The following is a 21,073-nucleotide window of genomic DNA, read 5'->3' on the forward strand; positions in this document are numbered from 1 at the left end:
ACGACGAGTCAGTGAGCACCTAGAGGCAAACAAAGTCGTTACTAAAAGCCAACATGGGTTTGTCAAAAACAGATCATGCCAGACAAATCTTATTGCATTCTTTGACCAAGTGACAAAATTAGTGGATCAGAGGAATGCTGTAGATATAATTTACTTGGACTTCAGTAAGGGTTAGACAGCATCACCACCAGATGGATTTGTAGCTGGCTGACTGGCCGTACTCAGCATGTTCTCCTCAATAGAACCACATCTACATGGAGGGAAGTGTGTAGTGAGGTGCCCCAGGGCTCTGTTCTGGGCCCAGTGCTCTTCAACATCTTCATCAATGATTTGGACGAGGGATAGATGGGGAACTCATCAAATTTGCAGACGACACCAAGCTGGCAGGAATAGCCAACACTCCAGAAGAAAGGCTTAAGATACAGGAGGATCTGGACAGACTTGAACACTGGGTGCTATCTAACAAAATGAAATTCAAATGGTGAAAAAAGTAAGGTTCTACATTTAGGCAAGAAAAACCAAATGTACAGGTATAGTATAGGGAGTGCCTTGCTCAATAGTAGTAACTGTGAGAGGGATCTTGGAGTCCTAGTGGACAATCACTTAAATATGAGCCAGCAGTGTGCTGCAGCTGCCAAAAAAGCCAACACAGTACTAGCCTGCATTAACAGAGGAATAAAATCAAGATCATGTGAAGTATTAATATCACTTTACAATGCCTTGGCAAGGCCACACTTAGAATACTGCATCCAGTTTTGGTCACCATGATGTAAAAAAGATGTTGAGACTCTGGAAAGAGTACAGAGAAGAGCAACAAAGATGATTAGAGGTCTGGAGGCTAAAACATATAAGGAAAATGTCAGAATCCATTTATATTCCATTCCTAATTTCCTATCTTTGCAAACCTAAATCTCACCCCCTTACTGGATTCTGCCATCCATAAGGAGGGGGAGAAAAGATGTCAAATGGCCACCCCTATCCTTTAGATGAAAGGTTGTTTATTCAACCTGCTTTGAGGCCATCATCAAAGACCAGAGGAAGAACCTTTGAACTGAGTAGAACAAAAGGAAGAGGGGAGGAGATTCTGGTTTGCATCTCCGACTGAATGTGAAGGGGAGGAAGTAGCGATGTTGTAAATGCATGAAGGTACTCTTTTCCCACAAAGGGTTTTGACACATGAAACTTAACTGATCCGGGACTGACCAAATGGACTGAGGGGAGTGGTTTTACTTGGGGACACTTTAAAAGTATCGATCTGTAATACATTTCCAGATCCTGTCTAGATTATCCACTGTCAACCATGTTTTAGTAAAAGTTCCTGCTTGGACAATCCTGTCTCCAAGAGTTCTTCTTTCCTAAGATGTGGATTAGGGTGGGTCCTGACATTAGACAGGATCTGCATTAAGAGTCAACCTGGAAGGAAAAACCTTACTGGGGGACTTTGCAAAAAAATACAATGTCTAACAATGAGGCAAGGAACAAGGAAAGCCCCATGGAAAGGGAGTTTCCCCCCTGAACGAAACCCCACCAACGGTCGGAAGCGTCATATTCCTCTGGGGAAGAGGTGGTGGAGACGCACAACTGCAGATCGCGGTGGTCGATGGGTGCTGGAAGGAAAAGCGAGTGGGAAAAGGCATTGAAGAAAGTGACCCTGAGGTGCGGCGGCCACCAAACCAAATGGAGGCAAGAGATGGAAAGCTCCCTGCACATCAGTGAAGAGGAGTGGGTCGTAGAGAAAGCTATTGACCTGATGAAGAAAACCCTTATTTATTTATTTATTTAGCTCACTAAGAGAGGAGATACCTGAATACTGCAGCCGCAGCAGCGCCTGGGGCCACAACTGGAGAGACAGTGGAGGGATCTGGAACTTGCAACACCAGGGCGATCCGCTGGACCAGGAGCTGCTGCCTCAGCAGCACCCACCCACCCCCGAACCACAGACGGGGGTCAGGATGAGAGGCAATACCGCTTACTGCACAGAAAATGATCCATTCAAAGACTACCGCCCCTGGAAGCAAAATTTAGGGGAGAGCCACCACGCTTGGGGTTTTTCCTAACCCAAGTCCTCAGCTGTATCAAAGAATATGGACGGGACATCCCCAGTGACAAAGCCCGCATCCATATCGTGCATCCGTATCGGCCCTAGACGGACCAGCTGCAGATTGGGTTGTGAACCTGCATGACTCCAACGTCCCAGAACTCAACAATTTTAACCGATTCATGTCATCCTTGAGGAGGCAGTTTGAGGACCCTTTGGCTGATCGATCGTAAGGCCCGGGAGAGAATCAAAACAGTGAGGCAGGGCAGACGGCCGGTGGCTGAATATATCTAAGAATTCCGAGCCATTGCCAGTAAGCTGAACTGGCCAGAAGACATCCTACTTAGCCATTTCAAAGATGGGCTAAACTATGACCTGTATGACGCTTACCTGCCTTGAGGAGACCCACACCATCTTGATTACTGGTATGTCCTGGCAGAGGAGGCGGAGATAAACCTACTAAAAAGGCACTGCCGGGGAAAACTATGGGGATGCCCGCCACCCGAGCAAACACACGAGCCAGTGAAACCATTGTCCATGGCTAAGAAATCAACAGGCTGTTTCAAATGTGGGAGAGAGGGCCACCGCGCCACAGAATGCAGTTCAAAAGCCCCTCGGCACAAATCAGAGGCATCACCCTCCAGGAGACCAGGGAAGTCCCAAGGCAACCTAAAAGAACCGGCCATGAGGGAGACAGAGGCTGCAGAGTCCCCAACCCCTGCCAAGGACTGGGAGGGGATTCTGGCCTACACCGCAGGAGCGACAGACACCTTGGAAGATAGCTCAGAGGGAGAACCATTGGTAAGTGGATCCATTCCACCCATCCTTAAGACAGAGACTATATTAGTTTCCTCCATACCCGAAGCCGTCAAAGTAAAAGCCCTAATAGACTCTGGCTGCACCTGCTGCCTCATCAGCCTGACGCTGGTGGGGAATTTGGGCATCCCAGTGAGGAGACAAAAACAACTTTTCTCCTTTGGCCAATTAGATGGGTCCATAGCGGGGGGGGGGGTCCCAGCTACCCTAGCCACCTTACCAGTTCACCTGTCCCTGGGGACTCATGAGGAAGACATAATGTTTGTGGTGACCCCAGGCATGGAATGCCCAATGATATTAGGACTAGAATGGCTGAAGAAATGGAACCCCTGGGTAAATTGGAGGACAGCAGAACTCAATTCCCAGAGGGGGAGCAAAGGAACGTAACACCCCAAAACACCACCCCAACCCGAAGAGAGGAGACAGCATCAGTGGAGGAAGACAAGGGGTTACCAGAAATACCAGAGGAATACAGAGACCTTGCTGAAGTTTTCAGTGAGGAACGGGCAGATGAACTCACCTCACCAGCCCACTGACTCTGCTATAGAATTCAAACCCGGGGCAAAACCTCTGAAGCCCAGGATGTATGCCATGAGCCCAAAAGAAACGATGGAGATGGAAAGATTCATTTTAAAAAAACCTAGAAAGGGGATTTATTGAACCTGCCAAACCCAAAGTGGCCGTCCCAGTCCTGTTCAGGGAGAAGAAGGACGGCTCGCTTCATTTGTGCATTGATGACCATGGCCTAAACACAATTAGTGAATGTAATCTGTATCCCCTACCTCTAATGAAGGATATGCTATCCCACCTATCGAAAGGAAGTATTTTTACCAAACTAGACCTGAGAGAAGTGTACTACCACAATAGGATTAAGGAAGGAGATGAATGGAAGATTGCGTTCAGTTGTCCAATGGGTTGCTACCAGTTCAAAGTCCTGCCATTTGGACTGCAAGGGCCCCCCGCAGTTTTTATGCAATTAATTAATGAAGTTCTAAGAGAGCACCTATATAAGGGGGTCCTGGTTTACCTAGATGACATCCTTATCTTTACTGAGACCAAACAGGAACATATTAACCTAGTTAGAGCAGTTCTGAAAAAAATGCAGGCCGCCCACCAATATGGTAAACTATCAAAATGTGAATTCCACCACAAAAGAAAAGACTACCTGGAGTATCACATATACCCAGAGGGCATCGAAATGGACCCTGAGAATGGACCCCGCACACAGAAGCAATTGCAAAGTTTCCTGGGGTTTGCAAACTTCTACTGCCAATTCATCCTTTCATTTGCCCAAATAGCCCTGCCCTTCACAAACTTGTTGAAAACGAAGGGGGGGGATCCCCAGTGAAACCCAGCCAGCCCCTGAAGTGGACAATGGACTATCAAGCAGCATTTGAGAGGCTAAAGAGACTTTTTTCTGCCGAACCTGTCCTGAGACACCCAGATCCCAATAAACCTTTTGTAATAAAGGCAGACACTAGCGATGTGGTGGTGGGAGCTATATTATAGGAAAATGACGAAGGGGCATTGCAACCATGTCCATATACATCCAGGAAACTCACGGAGAAAGAACAACATTGGCCCATGTGGGAAAAGGAGGCTTACTCTGTGTGGTGGTCATTACTTACATGGTGCCAGTTCCTTGAAGGAAATAAAATCCCCTTCGAGGTCTGGACAGACCACAACAATTTGGAAGCACTAAAAACACCTAGGAAACTCACTCCTAAGCAAGCCCACTGGTCCCAACATTTTCATCAATTCCATTTCACTCTCAAACTCTTACTGGGGGGGGGAGAATTTCCTGGTGGATGTATTATCTCGCGTGCCCCAATATAACAGCACACGGGTTACTGACTCTAAACCACTTATGCCCAAACAACAATTGGCAGCACCAGTCACCACCAGGACCCAAGCTAAAATGAAGCCAAAGGTGGATAGCCAAACTGGAATAGAATTCCGAAAGTCTTTGGAAACTGATGAATGGTTCCAGAACAATAGACATGTGTGCACAATTAAAGATAGACTACTCTGGGTGGGTGAGAAGTTACACATACCTGCCACCCAGTGGATTAATTTCATGCAGCTGTGCCATGATACAAAATCAGCAGGACATTTCGTGTTTGTAAAATCCCTACACAACTAAAAGGCAATTTTGGTGGCTATCCATGAAAAAGGACATAGAAAGCTATGTGGGCAGCTGCCAAATTTGCGTGATGGCTAAGAGGCTGGAAGGGAAATCGCCAGGACTGTTACAACCGATGGCAAACCCCTCAGCCCCATGGAAAGAAATAGCCATGGATTTTATAGTGGAATTACCAGAAAGCAACGGGAACACTGTAGTCTAGATGGTCACGGACTTGTTTTCCAAACAAGTGCATTTCATCCCTTGCCAAAAGATCCCCACCACAAAAGCCTTAGCAAAACTTTTCATGCAGCATATTTACAGATTGCATGGGGCACCATAATCATATCTGATAGGGAGGTGCAATTTACGTCGGCAGTTTGGAAAGAATTTTTATCCCTTTTAGGAACCACCCAAGGACCGACATCTAATCATCATCCTCAAGGGAACAGTCAATGTGAAAAGTCGAACTCAGTACTTGCACAGTATTTAAGATGCTTTATTAATTTCCAGCAAACAAATTGGATGGACCTACTACCTTTCACAAAAGTGGCATATAATAATGCAGTCCACTCCAGCACAGGTTACAATCCTTTTCAAATAGCTACCAGTGAAAGTTTCAACCCCATGCCAAAACTAACCCCAAATGAATGGCAGAATTAAGGTGTTGCTTCAAATCATTACTTAATCTAAAATCTGAATTTTAAAAAAACCATGGTTTGTAGCAACTTCATAGCAGGTGGAGTTGCTGGGCACAGATGCAAAACATCCAGGATCTTGGATGCTGCATAACATCTATCCTTGTTCCGTGGTCTTGACTTTTTTTTACTGAATTGTCAGTATTTCTGTTTGTACATACTTATGTCTGTGCTCATAGTGACTTTGTTTGTGGTCATCCTTGCACCTGGATATAGTCTTAACCAGCAGCTGGAACTGACTCTGTTTATGTGTAGAATTTATTTAGGATAGCTTTGGCTGTTGAGGATGATATGAAGTGAGTTTGGCAAAATCTTCATGTGAATTTCAGAGTAGCTGTATAATTTCCTAGATTTTTCTACACATATTTTTGTAGGCATCTACTCTGTGATAGTTAAAAATTAGAATGCATTTTTTTATTTATCAGATTTAACTTAGATATTTTAAAATTTGGCTAAAGAAGACAACATTTGTTTGGAGTGTTTTTTGTTCTGTTCAATTGTATCTGATTCTTAGAGACTGACTGAAAAAGTCCCTGCAGTTTTCTTGGCAAGGTTTTTCAGAAATGGTTTACCTTTGCCTCCTTCCTAGGGCTGAGAGGAAATGACTGGCCCAGGGTCACTTAGCTGGCTTTGTGGCCTGTCCCAAGGGAGGACTAGAACTCATGGGCTTCCTTAACCACTACACCAAACAGGAGTAAATTGCCTTTGTCCTTAATTATGGTATAAGGCAGGGGTGTTAAACTCAATTTCATTGAGGGCCGCATCAGCATTGCGGTTGCCCTCAGGGGCCGGGTGGGTGTGGCCAGGGTGGACGCAGCATACTGGGTGGGCGTGGCTGGAATGTGTGTGGCCTACTGGGTGGGCATGGCCAGCTCTACATTGTTTGCCTCAAGGGTGCCTGTGGGGGCCTGGGCAGGAGTGGGACAAATCTGAGGGTCTCTGGCAGAAGGGGGTAGGACTGGGGCAAGTGTCAAGTCATGATCCACTGGAGGAGCCTCACTGTTCCTCTCAGGCCATGCAGGGCAGGGCTGGATGGTGCCGCGGGCTGCCCGGAGCCCTGAGCAGCAGAGGTCAAACACCCAGCCCGGCCCTCAAGCACTCGTGGCACCAAGCCCAGCCCCACTTCCCCAAGGGGGTGCCCAGCTGCACTTACCTTCTCTTCAAGGCTGCTGCTGCTATGCTTGCTCTCCTTAGCCAGGTTGCTCATGATGGGTATGAGGGCAAAGTCAGAGGGAGGCCCACTCCCTCTCCATGGGAGGAGACCCGGCTTTGTATCCAAAGCTTCCTTAGCAATAGGATGGGAGACCCCCAGGATAGGTGAGGAGGAGGGGGCAAGGGGATAGTGAAAGGGCAGCAGGGTAGGACTAAGGCAGGACTTCCCTCAGACTTCCTTCCTTCCTTCCTTCCTTCCTTCCTTCCTTCCTTCCTTCCTTCCTTCCTTCCTTCCTTCCTTCCTTCCTTCCTTCCTTCCTTCCTTCCTTCCTTCCTCAGAGTGGTGGGAAAATATTTGAGATGAGGGAGGGAGAAAAACAAGCAAGAAACACAGCTGGGAGGTGTCGCCCTTCATGAGGAATGAAGAAATGCACCATCGCCTGGAAGTGGCCAACACATGGCCCTCGTCTACTTCACATATGTGGCTTGATGGGCTCTGGGGGAGGGGATGCCATGAGCAGCGTGAGAGTCAAATTTACCTGCGCAATGCCCCCCAGTCTGCCCGGTTTAGGCAGGCAGCGGGGCTCTCTCCTCACAGTGCCAAGAGACTGAGCAGGGCAGGGCAAAGCTCACCAGCTTTGCACCTTGCTGCCTGCTGAAACCGGGCAGACTGAGGGCTAGGCAGCATTGCACTTATTAGATTCATGCCACCCAGCTCAGCTCTCGTCGTGCTTCTCTTTGGATTCACGCTGCCCGGCTCAGCCTCTCGGTGCTGTGAGGAGAGTGCCCTGCTGCCTGCCGAAACCAAGCAGGCTGGGCCGCATCACACTTCTCTTCGGATTTGCGCCACTTGGCCCAGCCTCTTGGCGCCGTGAAGAGCGTGCCCTGCTGCCTGCAAAAACTGGGCAGGGTGGAGGCTGAGCAGCAGCGTGCTTCTCTTTGGATTCACACTGCCCAGCTCAACCTCTAAGTGCTGTGAGGAGAGCGCCCCACTTCCTGCCAAAATTAGGCAGGCTGGGGATTAGGCGGCATCACACTTCTCTTCCGATTCGCACTGTCTGGCTCATCCTCTTGGTGCTGTGATGAGAGCGCCCCACTGCCTGCCAAAACCCCTCCCCCAGAGCCCATCAAGCCAGATATATGAAGTAGGCAAGGGCCATGTGCTGGCCACTTCCAGGCGATGGTGGATTTCTTCATTCCTCACAAAGGGTAATACCTCCCCAGCGCGTGCCTGGGGGGCAGGGCTGACGCGGCATGATCCGGTCTCTCGCTGTTTCCAGACGGCCTTGCGGAACTAAGACTTAATGTGTTTCAGCATAGATGGCCACCACAAAATTGTACATTTGCTCCCGGCCGGCCTGGGCCAGGTCCAAGGCAGCGTGGGCCATTCCCTCACTGTTTCCAGGATGGCTTTGCAGGCCACATGAAACCACTTCGCGGGCCGCATCTGGCCCCCGGACCTTGTGTGTGACAGGTCTGGTATAAGGGCAGAAGTATGTTGTAAGCATGCTTTTGGAACCCAGACTTGGGAACTCAACAAATGTTACTGAGGAATTCTGATTTCTATAAAATCAGACAACCTTGCAGGAGTAAATGCAAAGGGTCATTTAAAAAAAGAATAATGAAAAGTATATCAAGTGGAGGCCTAGAGGGTTTGCCTGCCTGCTTTCCATTTTCCAATATCTCTAACATGAATTTTGCATAGCTGAAGTAAAATCTAATACTGAAGATCATGTGAACAATGTGGCAGGATAAGGTGGAAGAACATTTCTGCATTCATTTTGTGGTTAAAACTCAACCATTCCTCTCCTGGTCTTTGGGACAGCTTCATGCTTGATCTTCTCTTAGGTGGAAACTCCTTGGGACACTTTGTGGATCCTTGAATGTGGAATTAATTGCTCTTGAAAACACTACAAAGGATTCTGAACCATCAGGAAAACATTCACATTCATTTTTTGGTCATCAAGTTTTTGACACCTTGCTAGGTGACTGGTGGTACTCGGATGTTGCCATATCCTAAAAGTGGTACAATGGGTGAAAAGGTTGAAAAGCCCTGCTCTAAATGACATGAGTAAAAGTAGAAAACCTCTAAAATAGAAACAGGTCACAAATCCAGAAACCAGCTGCCATCTCATCCTATTAGACCACGGGTGTCAACTTACTGCGTCACGTGACGTGTTGTGACTTTTTTTGCATTGCCGGAGCTGGGGTGGGCGTGGTCTTTGCATGATGCAACCAGCCTGCGGGCTGGCAGTTTGACACCCCTGTATTAGACTAACAGAGAGGGATCTGCAAGTTGAAGAAGAAGAAACCCAAGCAGGTGCTAGAAAGTGCTCTTTCTGCAAGGAAGCTAATTTATTTAGTAATCAACAACTTTATCTGTATCAAATGTGCTCTTTATTTTGTGTGATTTTATATTTCAGCGATAGACGCCTGCTGCAACCAGCCCAGGTGTGTGATATTTTCAAGGGGTTAATACTTGTAATTTGCTACTTCATGATGCACTATGTTGACTATTCCATGATGTACCATCTGATAAGAGGACAGTCTGTAATTAAACTCTACATCATCTATAATATGCTTGAGGTAAGTAAGTAATGACTAAAACTATTATGGAACCACCCAGTCTTCCTTAACGTATCAAAGCTTTGTTGTAATTCCTTTTTGACCATGTTAGGAATACAAGTAGTCCTCACATAACAGTGGTAATTGGGACCAAGAACTCCATTGCTAAGCAGTGCAGTCTTGTGTAACCACACATACTCATGACAGCATTTCTAGCAATCCTGTTTGCCAGCAGTAGGCGAATTGCATATGTAGCAGCATTCTCCAGTCATGTGATCACATTTGCAACCCTGCTGGCTTCCCCATTAACTTTGTGGGAAACAATCACATGACCGCAGGATGCTATGACCATCATAATTGCAAAACAATTGCCAAGCACCAAGTCATGGTCACTCAGCAATCACTGGACTGATCACAACTTCAAGAACCAGCCATAAGTTTTCTCATTCAGTGGCATTGTAACTTCAAATGGCTGCTGAACAAATGGTTATTAATCAAGGACAACCTATACAATAATTATTTAAATTATTATATTTTTAGTTATAGCTTTAGTTATATATAATTTTAGTTATATCGGAATAATAATTTGTAGCACAGTATTTAGGAATCATGTGAATAAGTTCTTAAGAACTACTTTAAAAGCACTCAAACATTTATCCAAAGGATATACTATTTCCCAGTGAATGATATCTAGAAGCAAACTGCTTCTTAATTCTTCAGTTTTACAAAGAATTTAAAATTTTGGCAATAATAATAGGAAAAATCATACTTACCCTTTTTGTGAACATTTAGAGGGTTATTAGTGCATAGCTGTTGCAAAATAGATGATTCTGACAGTGACCCAATTCAGGGTCAAACGGTGAGTTGAAATGAACTTGTAAGGACTGCCTCAACTAGATCTCCCAAGAAAGCAGAACTTTTGAAACAGGCATTGTCTTAAAAGGAACTTTTTATTGAGAGTTAGTGATAGCAAGAGAGCAAAGCCAGGTCTGAGATTTGGCACATAAAGGATTACATCAGAAAGGCATTTCACAACTCCTCCCCCCTGTGTCCAACCATCTGGTTGAATTCCATCCAATCCACATGTGTCACTGTGTTATGAGAAGCTGAAGTTTCAGGGGGCTTCTCAAGGTCTCTCTTGGTTTCATTTCCCAATGGTCCCAGGCTCCGTTGTCTGGAGATAAGGCAGATGTGAGGGAACACCTGCTGCTGGCATCAAGCTCCCTTCGTCCAGTGCGCTCCCACAGGGAGGGTCTTCTCAGGGTGCCACCGGTAAGAGATTGCCGGCGGACGACACCCAGGGATAGGGCCTTCTCAGTGGGTGCGCCTGCCCTTTGGAACCAGCTGCCAGTGGAGCTTAGGACTGCCCCCGACCTCCGTTCATTCCGCCGGGACCTGAAGACCTGGCTCTTCGAGCTCTCTGGCCCAGGCTGAGAATTTTAATTTTAGTTTTAATTTTAATTTTAACTGGGGTTTTACTTATGCAGGGACGAATATAATTTTTTAATCTGTTTTTAACTTTTGTATTTTTGTTTTTAATCACCCTGTAAACCGCCCTGAGTCCTTCGGGAAAGGGCGGTATATAAATGTAATAAAATAAATAAATAAATGTTTTCAGGTCACATTCCTCTCACCCGGAGAGAGGCCTCTCACACAGAGCAGAGCAAAGTAGATAATAGTTCCCCAAGCAACCATCCTGCTCCCAACAGTATAACAGGCCCCAAAAATGGATACATAGGCAAAGCAGGGAAGGATAGGGAAATGGATGAGGTAAATAGAGTGCAGAAGCAAGCAAATATAATTGTGGGGTCCTGACTGAACTCATTCTTGAATTTTATCCAAATAATGTTCAAAAGAAGCAGAAACTCTGGGTGAAAAAATTAATTCTGTCTTCAGCTTGAGGCCAATAATTACTACTATTATTTCACTCGGGAAGAATAAATCTTCTGTTTTATTCCTTTTAAAAAATATGCAGAGGTTAAAAGGGGATTCAACATGCATGAGAGGGCCAAAATAGTACTTCTCAGCAACTCTGTAAGCTAGATTCATCTTTAACCACAGTCTTGCAGAGTTGCCGATGAAGGAAAGACAACAGCTAGCATGGTAGTGGTTAGGGAGTGTTTCTCAACCATGGCATCTTGAAGATATGTGGACTTCAAGTCCCACAATTCCCCAGCAAACCTTTAACTTTGTTGCTTCACTCCTGATTATACTGATGGATTTGAATATTTCACATACATACATATACTCTTGGTTCAATAGTCAGTTTCAGCAGATGTGCTAATCAATGAGGCCATTATTTCCACATGGATTTAAATAAACAGTTTCTGTTAAGGCTTCCCAGTTAATTACAGGCTTGTTCTATTACTGATATTCCCTCTGATCCACAGCTACACAGGACTCTTTAACTATTTTCTGTGTTGCATGTTTAAGTTTAATAGACCTAATTGATACTACCTATGACCAGTGACTATGTTTTGAACATTGTGCTGTGACCAATAAATAGAACTCCTGAGTAAAGGTAGATTTATTGTCTCTTAAGTACAAAGCTAGAAAGAAACTAATGCATATTTATATCCAGAGTAATATAGCAGAAAAGCTACAAGAGAACTTTCTCCTAAAGTTACATAGAAGGAACAATTACTGTAATCAAGACAAAGCATAAAGAAGTTGAAATCAATTGTGAAAGTGATTGTGGAAACTTAATGACAGAACTAAGCCAGAAAGACAATCAAGGCTAAAAAACTGGGTTTCCCTAAGCAATAGAAACTTTGTATCAAGATACTAGGTACAAACTTTGTGCTGTTTTTGTTCTGAATTATTTAAATGCTTAAAATTATTTTAAATGCTGATGTGTAAAAAATGCAACAGATAATGTAATAATTCAAAAGTCTGAACCCAGCAGTTCATGCATACATTGTTGTTGTATCTTAAACTTCAAATGAATTTGCATTATGGCCCTAAAGTCAAATAAATTTTGCTTAAGAGAAACCAAACTGCAAAGTTAAAATATTCTTTTGATGCCCATGTACATCTCTCTAGGTAGCTGATCGTTTATTTTCATCTTTTGGACAAGATATTTTGGATGCTCTCTATTGGACTGCGACAGAACCAAAGGAAAGGAAAAGGGCACACATAGGGGTCATTCCCCATTTCTTCATGGCAGTGCTGTATGTCTGTATCCTTTTGTGTTATTTCAGGGTGTGTATGTACTTTCAAAAATCTATAAAATCTTGGATTTTGTATAAACAAGGCAACAAATCCTGATAGGAAACAAAGGAGCTCTTATAAAACAGTAAATTGAAAAACTTTAGTTTGCAAGAAAAAAATGGAACATCAGACTCTTTCCTAGGATTTGCACTTTTATGAGGCAATTTCTTCCTTCCACTGTACAAACAAATCTAGGCATCACTGATTTTCCTTTCCTTGGTCATATGTGGTAATAAGCCTCAAGTCCAATTTCGTGAAAAACTCCCCTCGCCAAATGGGCCAACATGTCCTTCATTAAGGGGAGGGGGTACTTATTTTCCACACTGACCACATTTAACCCTTTAAAATCAACGCACAATCTCAGTGGTCCATCTTGTTTCTCCTTAAACAGAACGGGGGCAGCCACGTATGATTTTGCGGGTTGCATGAAACTTCTGGCTAGATTCTTGCTGATGTACCCCTCAGTTCTTTTAACTCCCTGGGCGTCATTGAATACATTTTTGGCTTAGGGAGTTTGGCCCCTGGTAGGATTTCAATCACACAGTCAGTCGCCTGGTAGGGGGAAAGGTTGTCACATTCCTTTTCATTGAAAGCTTCCGCTAAATCTCAGTATTCACTTGGCATAAGTTGGGACCCTGGAATAGGTTCTATGGCCACTCTCAATAGTTCAAGGGACTGTCCTTGGTCTTCAATAGCGACACTTCCCCGCACCTCGCTGGTTGTGGCAGGACGCTAATCTTAATGTCCTCACTCCATTCTCCCACAAAATCAAGGGGTGCCATTTATCGAGCCAAGCTAATCCGAGAATGACCACCTCAGTCATTTTTGGGACCACTACAAAGCGGATGATTTCCCAGTACTTCCCCATTTCTAAATGCATGGATTCGGTTAGGTGCATCGCAGGAGCTGCCCTGATGAGAGACTTTAGCACTGTAGGGAGGTTGATTATGCCCCGGCTGCAAAAGGCGGGATGGGTTGATTCACCATTGGGTCATCTTCCCCTTCGGCATCACTGTCATACGGCGCTGGCATATGGCGCTGGCATCGGGAGTCACTGGTGGAGTTTCCACTTTCCTCAGGGGTGGAGAAATGACCCTGACAGCTTGCTCTTGGCTGGCCCAATTGCACTTTTCCCCACACAAATGAGTCTTTCTTTGGCTTTGCTGTAGCGGCAGTGCAAATAGGCTTGGGGAAATGGGACTGGACACTCAGCTGCTTGGTACCCTAGTTAGCCACACCTGAAACACTTGGTTGGGGGCCCGCCTGGCACTCAAAAGGAACTGGTGGTTGTAGTAGCTTGGGGGCATCAGGCAACTTGTCGTCTCTCTTGGACCCGCCTCAGTCTGAACTCAGAGGTGGTAGGCTTCGGGTGGCAGTCCAGTTCTATGTCCAAAGTTATAGCCATGCAATACCATTCACGGGGCTGATCAGGAACAGCTCAGGGCACGCCTGGAACAAATCTTGATCTAGTCCCGCTCTGAAGTGGTGGATTAGTGAGCACTCCGGCCATTGTCTGAGCCTGTCAGCCACATTCCAAAACTCACAGACGTAATCTTTAGCTGGTCTTCCTCTCTGCTTCAGCTCATGGATGTCCTCAGCTTGCAGGGCTTGGAACTCATCCTCAAACCTGGCTCTCAGCTCACCCATGAACAGATTGATGACCCACAGTTCTGGTGCCTGTTCATCATGTAGGGTGATCACCCACTCGGTGCTTCCCCCTCGAGGTTAGCTGCTACAGCATCAACCATCCAGCCCCGTCGGGGTAAGCACAAGCGTGGTGGTTCAGGTGAGCCCACACCTGGTTCAGGAAGAAAGACAGCTTCTCAGGGTCTCCATCAAATGTGGTTTTGATAGGAGGTGGATCTAAAGGCCATTGTCCCAAGTATGCTTGTTGTATGTCCGGTCGCAGGTGTTGGAGTCGTGGGGGAGCCACATTGTAAAGCCCTCTCAGCTGGTCTCCTGGGCTTGCAGGGTGCCAATCTCTTTCGGGACTACACCAATGCACAGGGCTTGATGCCGAGTCTGGCCAGGGTAGTGGTGAAGCAACATGAGCCATTGCAACAGGGCTTGGGCTTCGCCAGGGAGGAGGGAGTGTTGGAAGAGCTCCTGCATTCTCATCCACTGGGGATCAGATGGTGAGCAATCGGTTCTACTTCTCCCACTTCGAGTCGGTCGAACTTGTCTCTCAGCCTCTCAACAGAGTGGCTGTGGATGGTGGTCAGGTACTTCCACTTCCCCAAGTCATCCCAGCCAGCTGCCCGCTTCACCTTTCTCAGCACAGGTGATCGAAGGCTGTGAGATGAAATCAGTGGGAACTCTTCCTCAGCAGCTTTAAGGGTGCTCTGTCACTGAGAGGTGATCTCCAGCCGATCAAGTTCCCCCAGGGTCAAGGTTTTCTCCGGTTGCCCCGTCCGTCCGATGAGGTCCAAACTTTTGGCCACACGCCACCAGCAGGAGCCCCACTCTCTGCCTGGGCGGTAGCCTGCTCTCTGCCAGCCAATGCCACACTGAGACCAGAGGATACCTCTCCTCTCTTCTCCATCTCAGATTCTTCCCTGAGTCTTTGTCATCCTCCTACATGTGTTAGGTAGGTAACTGGGGCTCAGGACCTCGAGTATTAAAGATGCAGCAGTCTTTGTTTAATGTAATGGTTCTGATAGATGAGACCAATTAAAGCAGAACTCCAAGGCTTGAATTTTCCTCTCTGAACATGTTTATTGGTTACAAAGTTGACGTGGTCAAAAGTGAAACCAAAGTTCCCTCCAGAGTGGACAGTTCCAGTCTCTGTCATTTCTTTTTCCAGGCGAAAAGTGTTTTGGCACCTATGGGGCTCTTGGAAACGGAGACAATCATGAATCACTCTGTTTCCAAGTGCCCCATAGGTACCCAAACACTTTTCGCCCGGATGGAGAAATGACAGAGACTGGAAGCTTCATCTGCTTGCAAATGGGGCACTTGGACATGGAGCAAATCACAAGCAGAAGAAACTTCCAGTCTCCCTCTGGGCAAAAAGTGCACTGCATGTCCAGATCGCCTGCCTCCCCCACACCTCCGTGCTCAGACTTAACTGTGCTGTGCCAAGGGGCCAGTGGGCTGTGGCTGCTGCCGAACACCGTTGGCCCTAGTGCGCTTGCCGACTCTTGTGCTGGCCACACCCCCCCCAAGCTTATTTTTGGGGTAGGGCTTATATTAAGCCCACCCCAAAAAATCAGGGTAGGGCTTATTTTAGGGGTGGGTCTTATTTTCAGGAAAACATGGTAAAAGGGGTTCTCTAGATAGGAAAACCTGCATAGGCAGGAAAAAAAACCTGGGGTAGATGGGCTTTTGCTCCTCTAAAGCAGGGGTCCCCCAACCCCCAGTCCATGGACTAGTACTGGGCCGCAGCATGCCAGCAACTGGTCTGTACAAACAAGCAAGGCCTCATCCATGAGATACAGGCAGCACACAAAACCACGTACCCTCTCCTCTGCTGACAAACCTCTCCACGGAACTGGTCCCTGGTGCCTAAAAGGTTGGGAACCTCTGCTCTAAAGGACTTGGGGGATTCCAACTTGGGTGGGGTTCCAATCTCATTGTCTGAGACACATGTTAGCAGTGGCTAAAAGTGGGATTTATTTTTACATTCCAGCTTGTTCATTGGCTGTGGCTAAATCTGTAGGTTGCTAATCCTAATTCAGAGTACTCCATTTAACTTGGTTTCAGAAGGCCTTCATAGATTCTTTAAATCTCCTTCTGTCTATCCATAAGTAAATACTTTACAGATTATTCTTGGATGACAAATTATTTTCATGCATATTAGAAACATTTCAGCAATGACTCAAGCATTTGGATTTTGCTTCTTAATAGGCTGCCTTGCTATATTATAACATTTAGTACTCTTCCTCAATGCTGCCTTGATTAATGCCAAAAAATAAAAGCTTTTCTTCATCCTTTTTACTTGCTTAATTTCCAAACTTCTCTGTGATATATCATCAAGAAGCACTCAGCCTAATAATTAAATGACATGATCTAAAATATCAATTTCTTCTGAAGAAGGCAACTCCATTTCAGCCATGCACATCGTCAAAGGCGATAAAATGGGTAATCCCAAACCACGATTTTTCAATATTAAAATAAGCATGCATAATTTTTGTCTTGTACTCTCATTCTTCCTTTGCATGAAGAAATTAGCAACCCTAACCTAATTCTTTTGTGGGGGAGGGTACTTTTGGTATGCTGCTTGATGGTGCTATATTTTTATTATTTAACTTTTTCTTATTGATAACATTTTCACTTGTTTTGTTATTTAAATTGTTTCATTAATATCTTTGCTTTGGTATCATACTTTATTTTGTTATAAGGCCACATGAGGAGTCCCATGGAAAAGCAGCCTCCATATTTAATTAAAAATATAAAAATAAATTTTAAGGCTGATAAAAAGTACCCTCGCATGACTTTCATACTATAGTAAAATTATCCATTGGGTCTACAAATCCTTCAAGAAATGTGCATTGCAATAAACTGATCATTGAAACAGTTGCATTTTTTTCCAGATTCATACAGTTGCTTCATGAACTGCTCCTGGCTGTCTCCATTGGTGTTCATATTTACAAACAGTTGCTTTGTTTTTTCCAGCAGACCAAAATGGCAAAGTGTGCCAAACAATTCAGGAACAGGTAGGGAAGATGCTATATGAGTTTGGGAAAAAAGACATGGTGGCTTACAAAGGATTTGCACATCACTGTTGTCTTCTATAGTGCAGGGGTATTTGGAAATTAAAAAGGATATACACATATGTAAATATCTACTTGAAACTTTTGACCATTGTGAAGTCTTGGGGCAGTACTATCTCATACATTATTGTATTGTTAGCTTTCATAAGTCTTGTCAGTTCTTTGATTTCATTTGCTATCATCACAGCAACTTTCTTACAAATATTTTTCATGGAAAGGATAAATTAATATTTATGCCACAAACAATTTTTACTCCTGTCTGAATTGGTCATGAATCAGCAACAGCCTACAAAGCCATTTGTTATTTTCTGATCTGAGATGTGTTTGAATATTAGTAGTTTGGGTTGTTAGTTGGGCTGTTGGTTTGATCTCTGAGCTTGGCGATTTATTTGCAAAGGCTTAGTCTCCATTTGGGAGGGATATCTTCAGTGTGCTTTGAATTGCAATTCAAAGCGCATTGAAGATATTCCTCCGAATGGAGATGATGAACTATTTGCAGCCAAATTGCCAAGCTTGGAAATCAAACAAACAACCCATTTTCTGATCTATCTCAGCACACAAATTATTCTATGCTTTAGCTATTTAAAATTTTTTTATAATATTTGAATATTAGAAAAATTGGATGTGTAGAAGAGAAATACAAAACTTCATGATTGGGTAAAATAAGAGGAATGAATGAAGCCAGTTTGGAAATATGTATAAATGCGAAGAAACTACAACTAATCTAAAGAAATATATTGTGGAATTGATTACTGTTTAATAGCCAATATTCACTACCATGCCATAACACCTTCTTTTGGCAACTTCACTTGAATCGTGCCTTGAAGAAAGGAAGTTTCACTGCATGCTTGAATCAGTAGTTAAGGCAGGGGTGTCAAGCTGCCAGTCCACGGGCTGGATGCTTCATGCTGAAACCGCGTCCACCCCATTGCCGGCAATGGAAAAAAAGTCGCGATATGTCGCAACACATCGTGATGTTGCAAGTTTGACATCCCTGAGTTAAGGGAATCTTTGAGTGTATTGTTTAGTATGACTTGATGAAATGTCAGACTCTACTGATTATTGAGGGGGATCTTGAAATTCAGACTAATATTTTCTAGTAAAATTCTTTTTCCTTAATATATGTGACTACAGTCTTGCATGCTATCCTTATTATGGTGCAAGCAACAACACTCAATGTAGCCTTCAACTCCCACAATAAATCACTTCTTACTATCATGATGTCTAACAATGTAAGTGTTAGAAGGATCTAATGCAAATCTGTCATTTGATGTTTTTAAGAAGTAATAATTTGGTTTTGTAGAAATTTTCTTTTAAATCCAGATTTGCCTAAAATGGGAATTTGCTTTCTTTAAAATGCAGTTTGTGGAAATAAAAGGAAGTGTTTTCAAGAAATTTGAGAAGAACAATTTATTTCAGATGTCAAATAGTGGTATGTATATTTTTGTGTGATAACCATTCATGCTAGTTTCTTTGTGTAAAAGTCTGAAATCTGTGGTGCATTTAGTGACACTGAGTCATACAGATTCTAGATTGTGGGCTGTGATGTGTGTGTGTGTGTGTATGGGCACAAGCAATTTAGAAAGGGGTCATAAATGTTTAAATCCATGGGGAGGCAAAGTCAGAAGGCTTTCAAATCTCATTCCTCTAAAGGAAATTTGGAAATTGCTGGAATAAGATCTAAGTGGTAGTTAACTTCACACATAGAACTATCTATCAAAACTGCCTATCATTTAGCTAGATATTTATTGGGTTTGCTTGGCCTGGCATGCCAACTGCAAAACCCAAACAACCTATAAAGAGCAGCCCAAAATTGAGAACTTGGATTTCTGCAGCCCAAATGTGGTAGCTCTAATTTTATTCATAGGATTGGAAAATGCAACTCCATCTATCATTTTAGGGTCATGCAAGATATCACAAATTTTTGAAAGCCATTGATTCAGTATTTGGAAGAAAGTTTGGCCCTACCAGCAGTCTTGATCCCTGGAAATCTTGATCCCTTTTAACCACTTAATTTGCTAAATTTACTGCATGCCTGGACAGAGGGTGGCAAAATCTGTAAGTTACTTATCTTGATGAGACACTGCCATAGAGGAAAGGAAAGAAGGAAGCAAAGAAAATCTTTCTGCAATTTTTTGCCATGAGAAGGTGAAGAAAAAATTTAGCTGTCTCAATGGTGTCACCATTTGCAACTGTAATGGGAAGGCTCCATTACAGTCGTAGGTTGAGGACTACATGTATGAAATTATGAGTGTGTTATTTGCCTTCCTCATGGATCTTCGATATAGTTGGCTTTTAAGAAACTGGAAACTTCTTAGAGTTAACAGATTACTATCATAATTATTTTAGATATCAAAGAGAGATTCACCAACTATGTGCTATTACTGATAGTTTGCCTAAGAAATATGGAACAATTTTCATGGAACCCAGGTAAAGACTACTTTAGACATAAACATTAAAATGAAATATTTTAAATATGTTCGTATATCATCATCATTTTAGCCATTGTCTATCCAATGTAGGATGAAGGCCTCTTCCACATGTTTCCAATCAGTATGGTTCTGAGCTTTTCTTTTGCCAATTAGGTCTGCAATACCTGCTGATGCTCAAAAAAATAAAGGGAACAGAAAATAAGACATCCTACTATTAAATACAGTACATTGTGTTGTTTAAGTGTTCCCTTTATTTTTTTGAGCAGTATATATTAATTGTCAAATATTTCTTTGTGGCTGTAATAAAATAAGGTTGTTTGCTTTATTTTTTTCATTTCAATTTATTTTTCACTTTATTTTTTGTATTGCCATTGTATTTTGAGTTCTGACTGGTACATAATTTTAATTCCGTCTATTACAAGTTACTGAAGTGCTTTTAGTGACATGGTAACAAATGACTGTTGTATTTTGCTCTGCTCCATACATATTCAGTAGAGCACAATTTATTTCAGTATCTTTGGTTATATGCAATTTCACCCCTATGCAAATCAGATTTAGGACTTTGATAGTGTCAGGAAGTTGGTCCTGATTCACATTTTGACTGCATGGTGATTAAGTGTTTGCAGATTTAGCTTTTATAATTATGGATTAAAAATCTGCACAAAGAGTCAACTGCTTAGATTATTTTGCTCCATGTACTGAATTAATTCTGATACCTTGCTGGAGAGAAATCTGTCGCCATTAGAACTATTAATGATCACCTCTAAGATTTTCATGCCACTGTTCTGTTTGGGAAGAAGATTCTCATGTGGCTTGCAGTTACAAAAATGGAATGGATGGAAATGTGTCTAATCTCTCTGTATCTGTATTTTCTCCTTCCTAGATGAATTACCTGGGATGAAAGTAGCACACTCATAGTGCAGCAGCACCACACTTAAAACTTTTTACAGGATGATTTGAAAACATCTGATCTTTGAAACAAACACCAGTCTCCTGATTCTGATCTCTGCAAAGCAGTCTAGCGTTAGGCCTAGCAGCTTAAGAAAAGACCCTTCAACTGTCTTGCATATGATTAATGAGGATGACTATTATGCTGTCCTCTAGTCTCACCTTTGAAAAGTTTTAAAACCAGGGTTTGCTCTGGTTTCCACCTCTAGTTTATGATGCTCTTGTAGAGTTGATGTAGCAAGGTCTGCTTTGTTTCCCTCTTTGAAACTAAGTGCGTGGCACATTTTTTATATGTTTTTATTGACTTTTAAAATACAATTCAAAAGTACTTATTCAATAAACATGTTGTCTGAGTTTATCATTCACTAATACAAATTAAA

At 43.6% G+C, this 21,073-nt stretch overlaps 1 protein-coding gene across 3 annotated transcripts in view; it reads left to right on the plus strand.

Moving 5' to 3' along the window:
• The window catches only part of TAPT1 (transmembrane anterior posterior transformation 1), a 133,565-nt gene that overhangs the window by 73,407 nt on the left and 39,085 nt on the right, over nucleotides 1-21,073 (plus strand). For 2 of the 3 annotated variants that reach the window (XM_081332078.1, XM_081332080.1), the window contains exons 4-8: nucleotides 9,250-9,412; nucleotides 12,434-12,569; nucleotides 18,448-18,545; nucleotides 18,676-18,745; nucleotides 19,663-19,743. In XM_081332078.1, the coding sequence (XP_081188204.1) occupies nucleotides 9,250-9,412; nucleotides 12,434-12,569; nucleotides 18,448-18,545; nucleotides 18,676-18,745; nucleotides 19,663-19,743 (548 nt within the window). The remainder of the gene's footprint in view (nucleotides 1-9,249; nucleotides 9,413-12,433; nucleotides 12,570-18,447; nucleotides 18,546-18,675; nucleotides 18,746-19,662; nucleotides 19,744-21,073) is intronic. The other variant, XM_081332079.1, reaches the window with a different exon arrangement.

This window comes from Vipera berus (genome assembly GCF_964194415.1).
Source record: "Vipera berus genome assembly, chromosome: 7".
Classification (NCBI taxonomy): Eukaryota; Metazoa; Chordata; class Lepidosauria; order Squamata; family Viperidae; genus Vipera; species Vipera berus.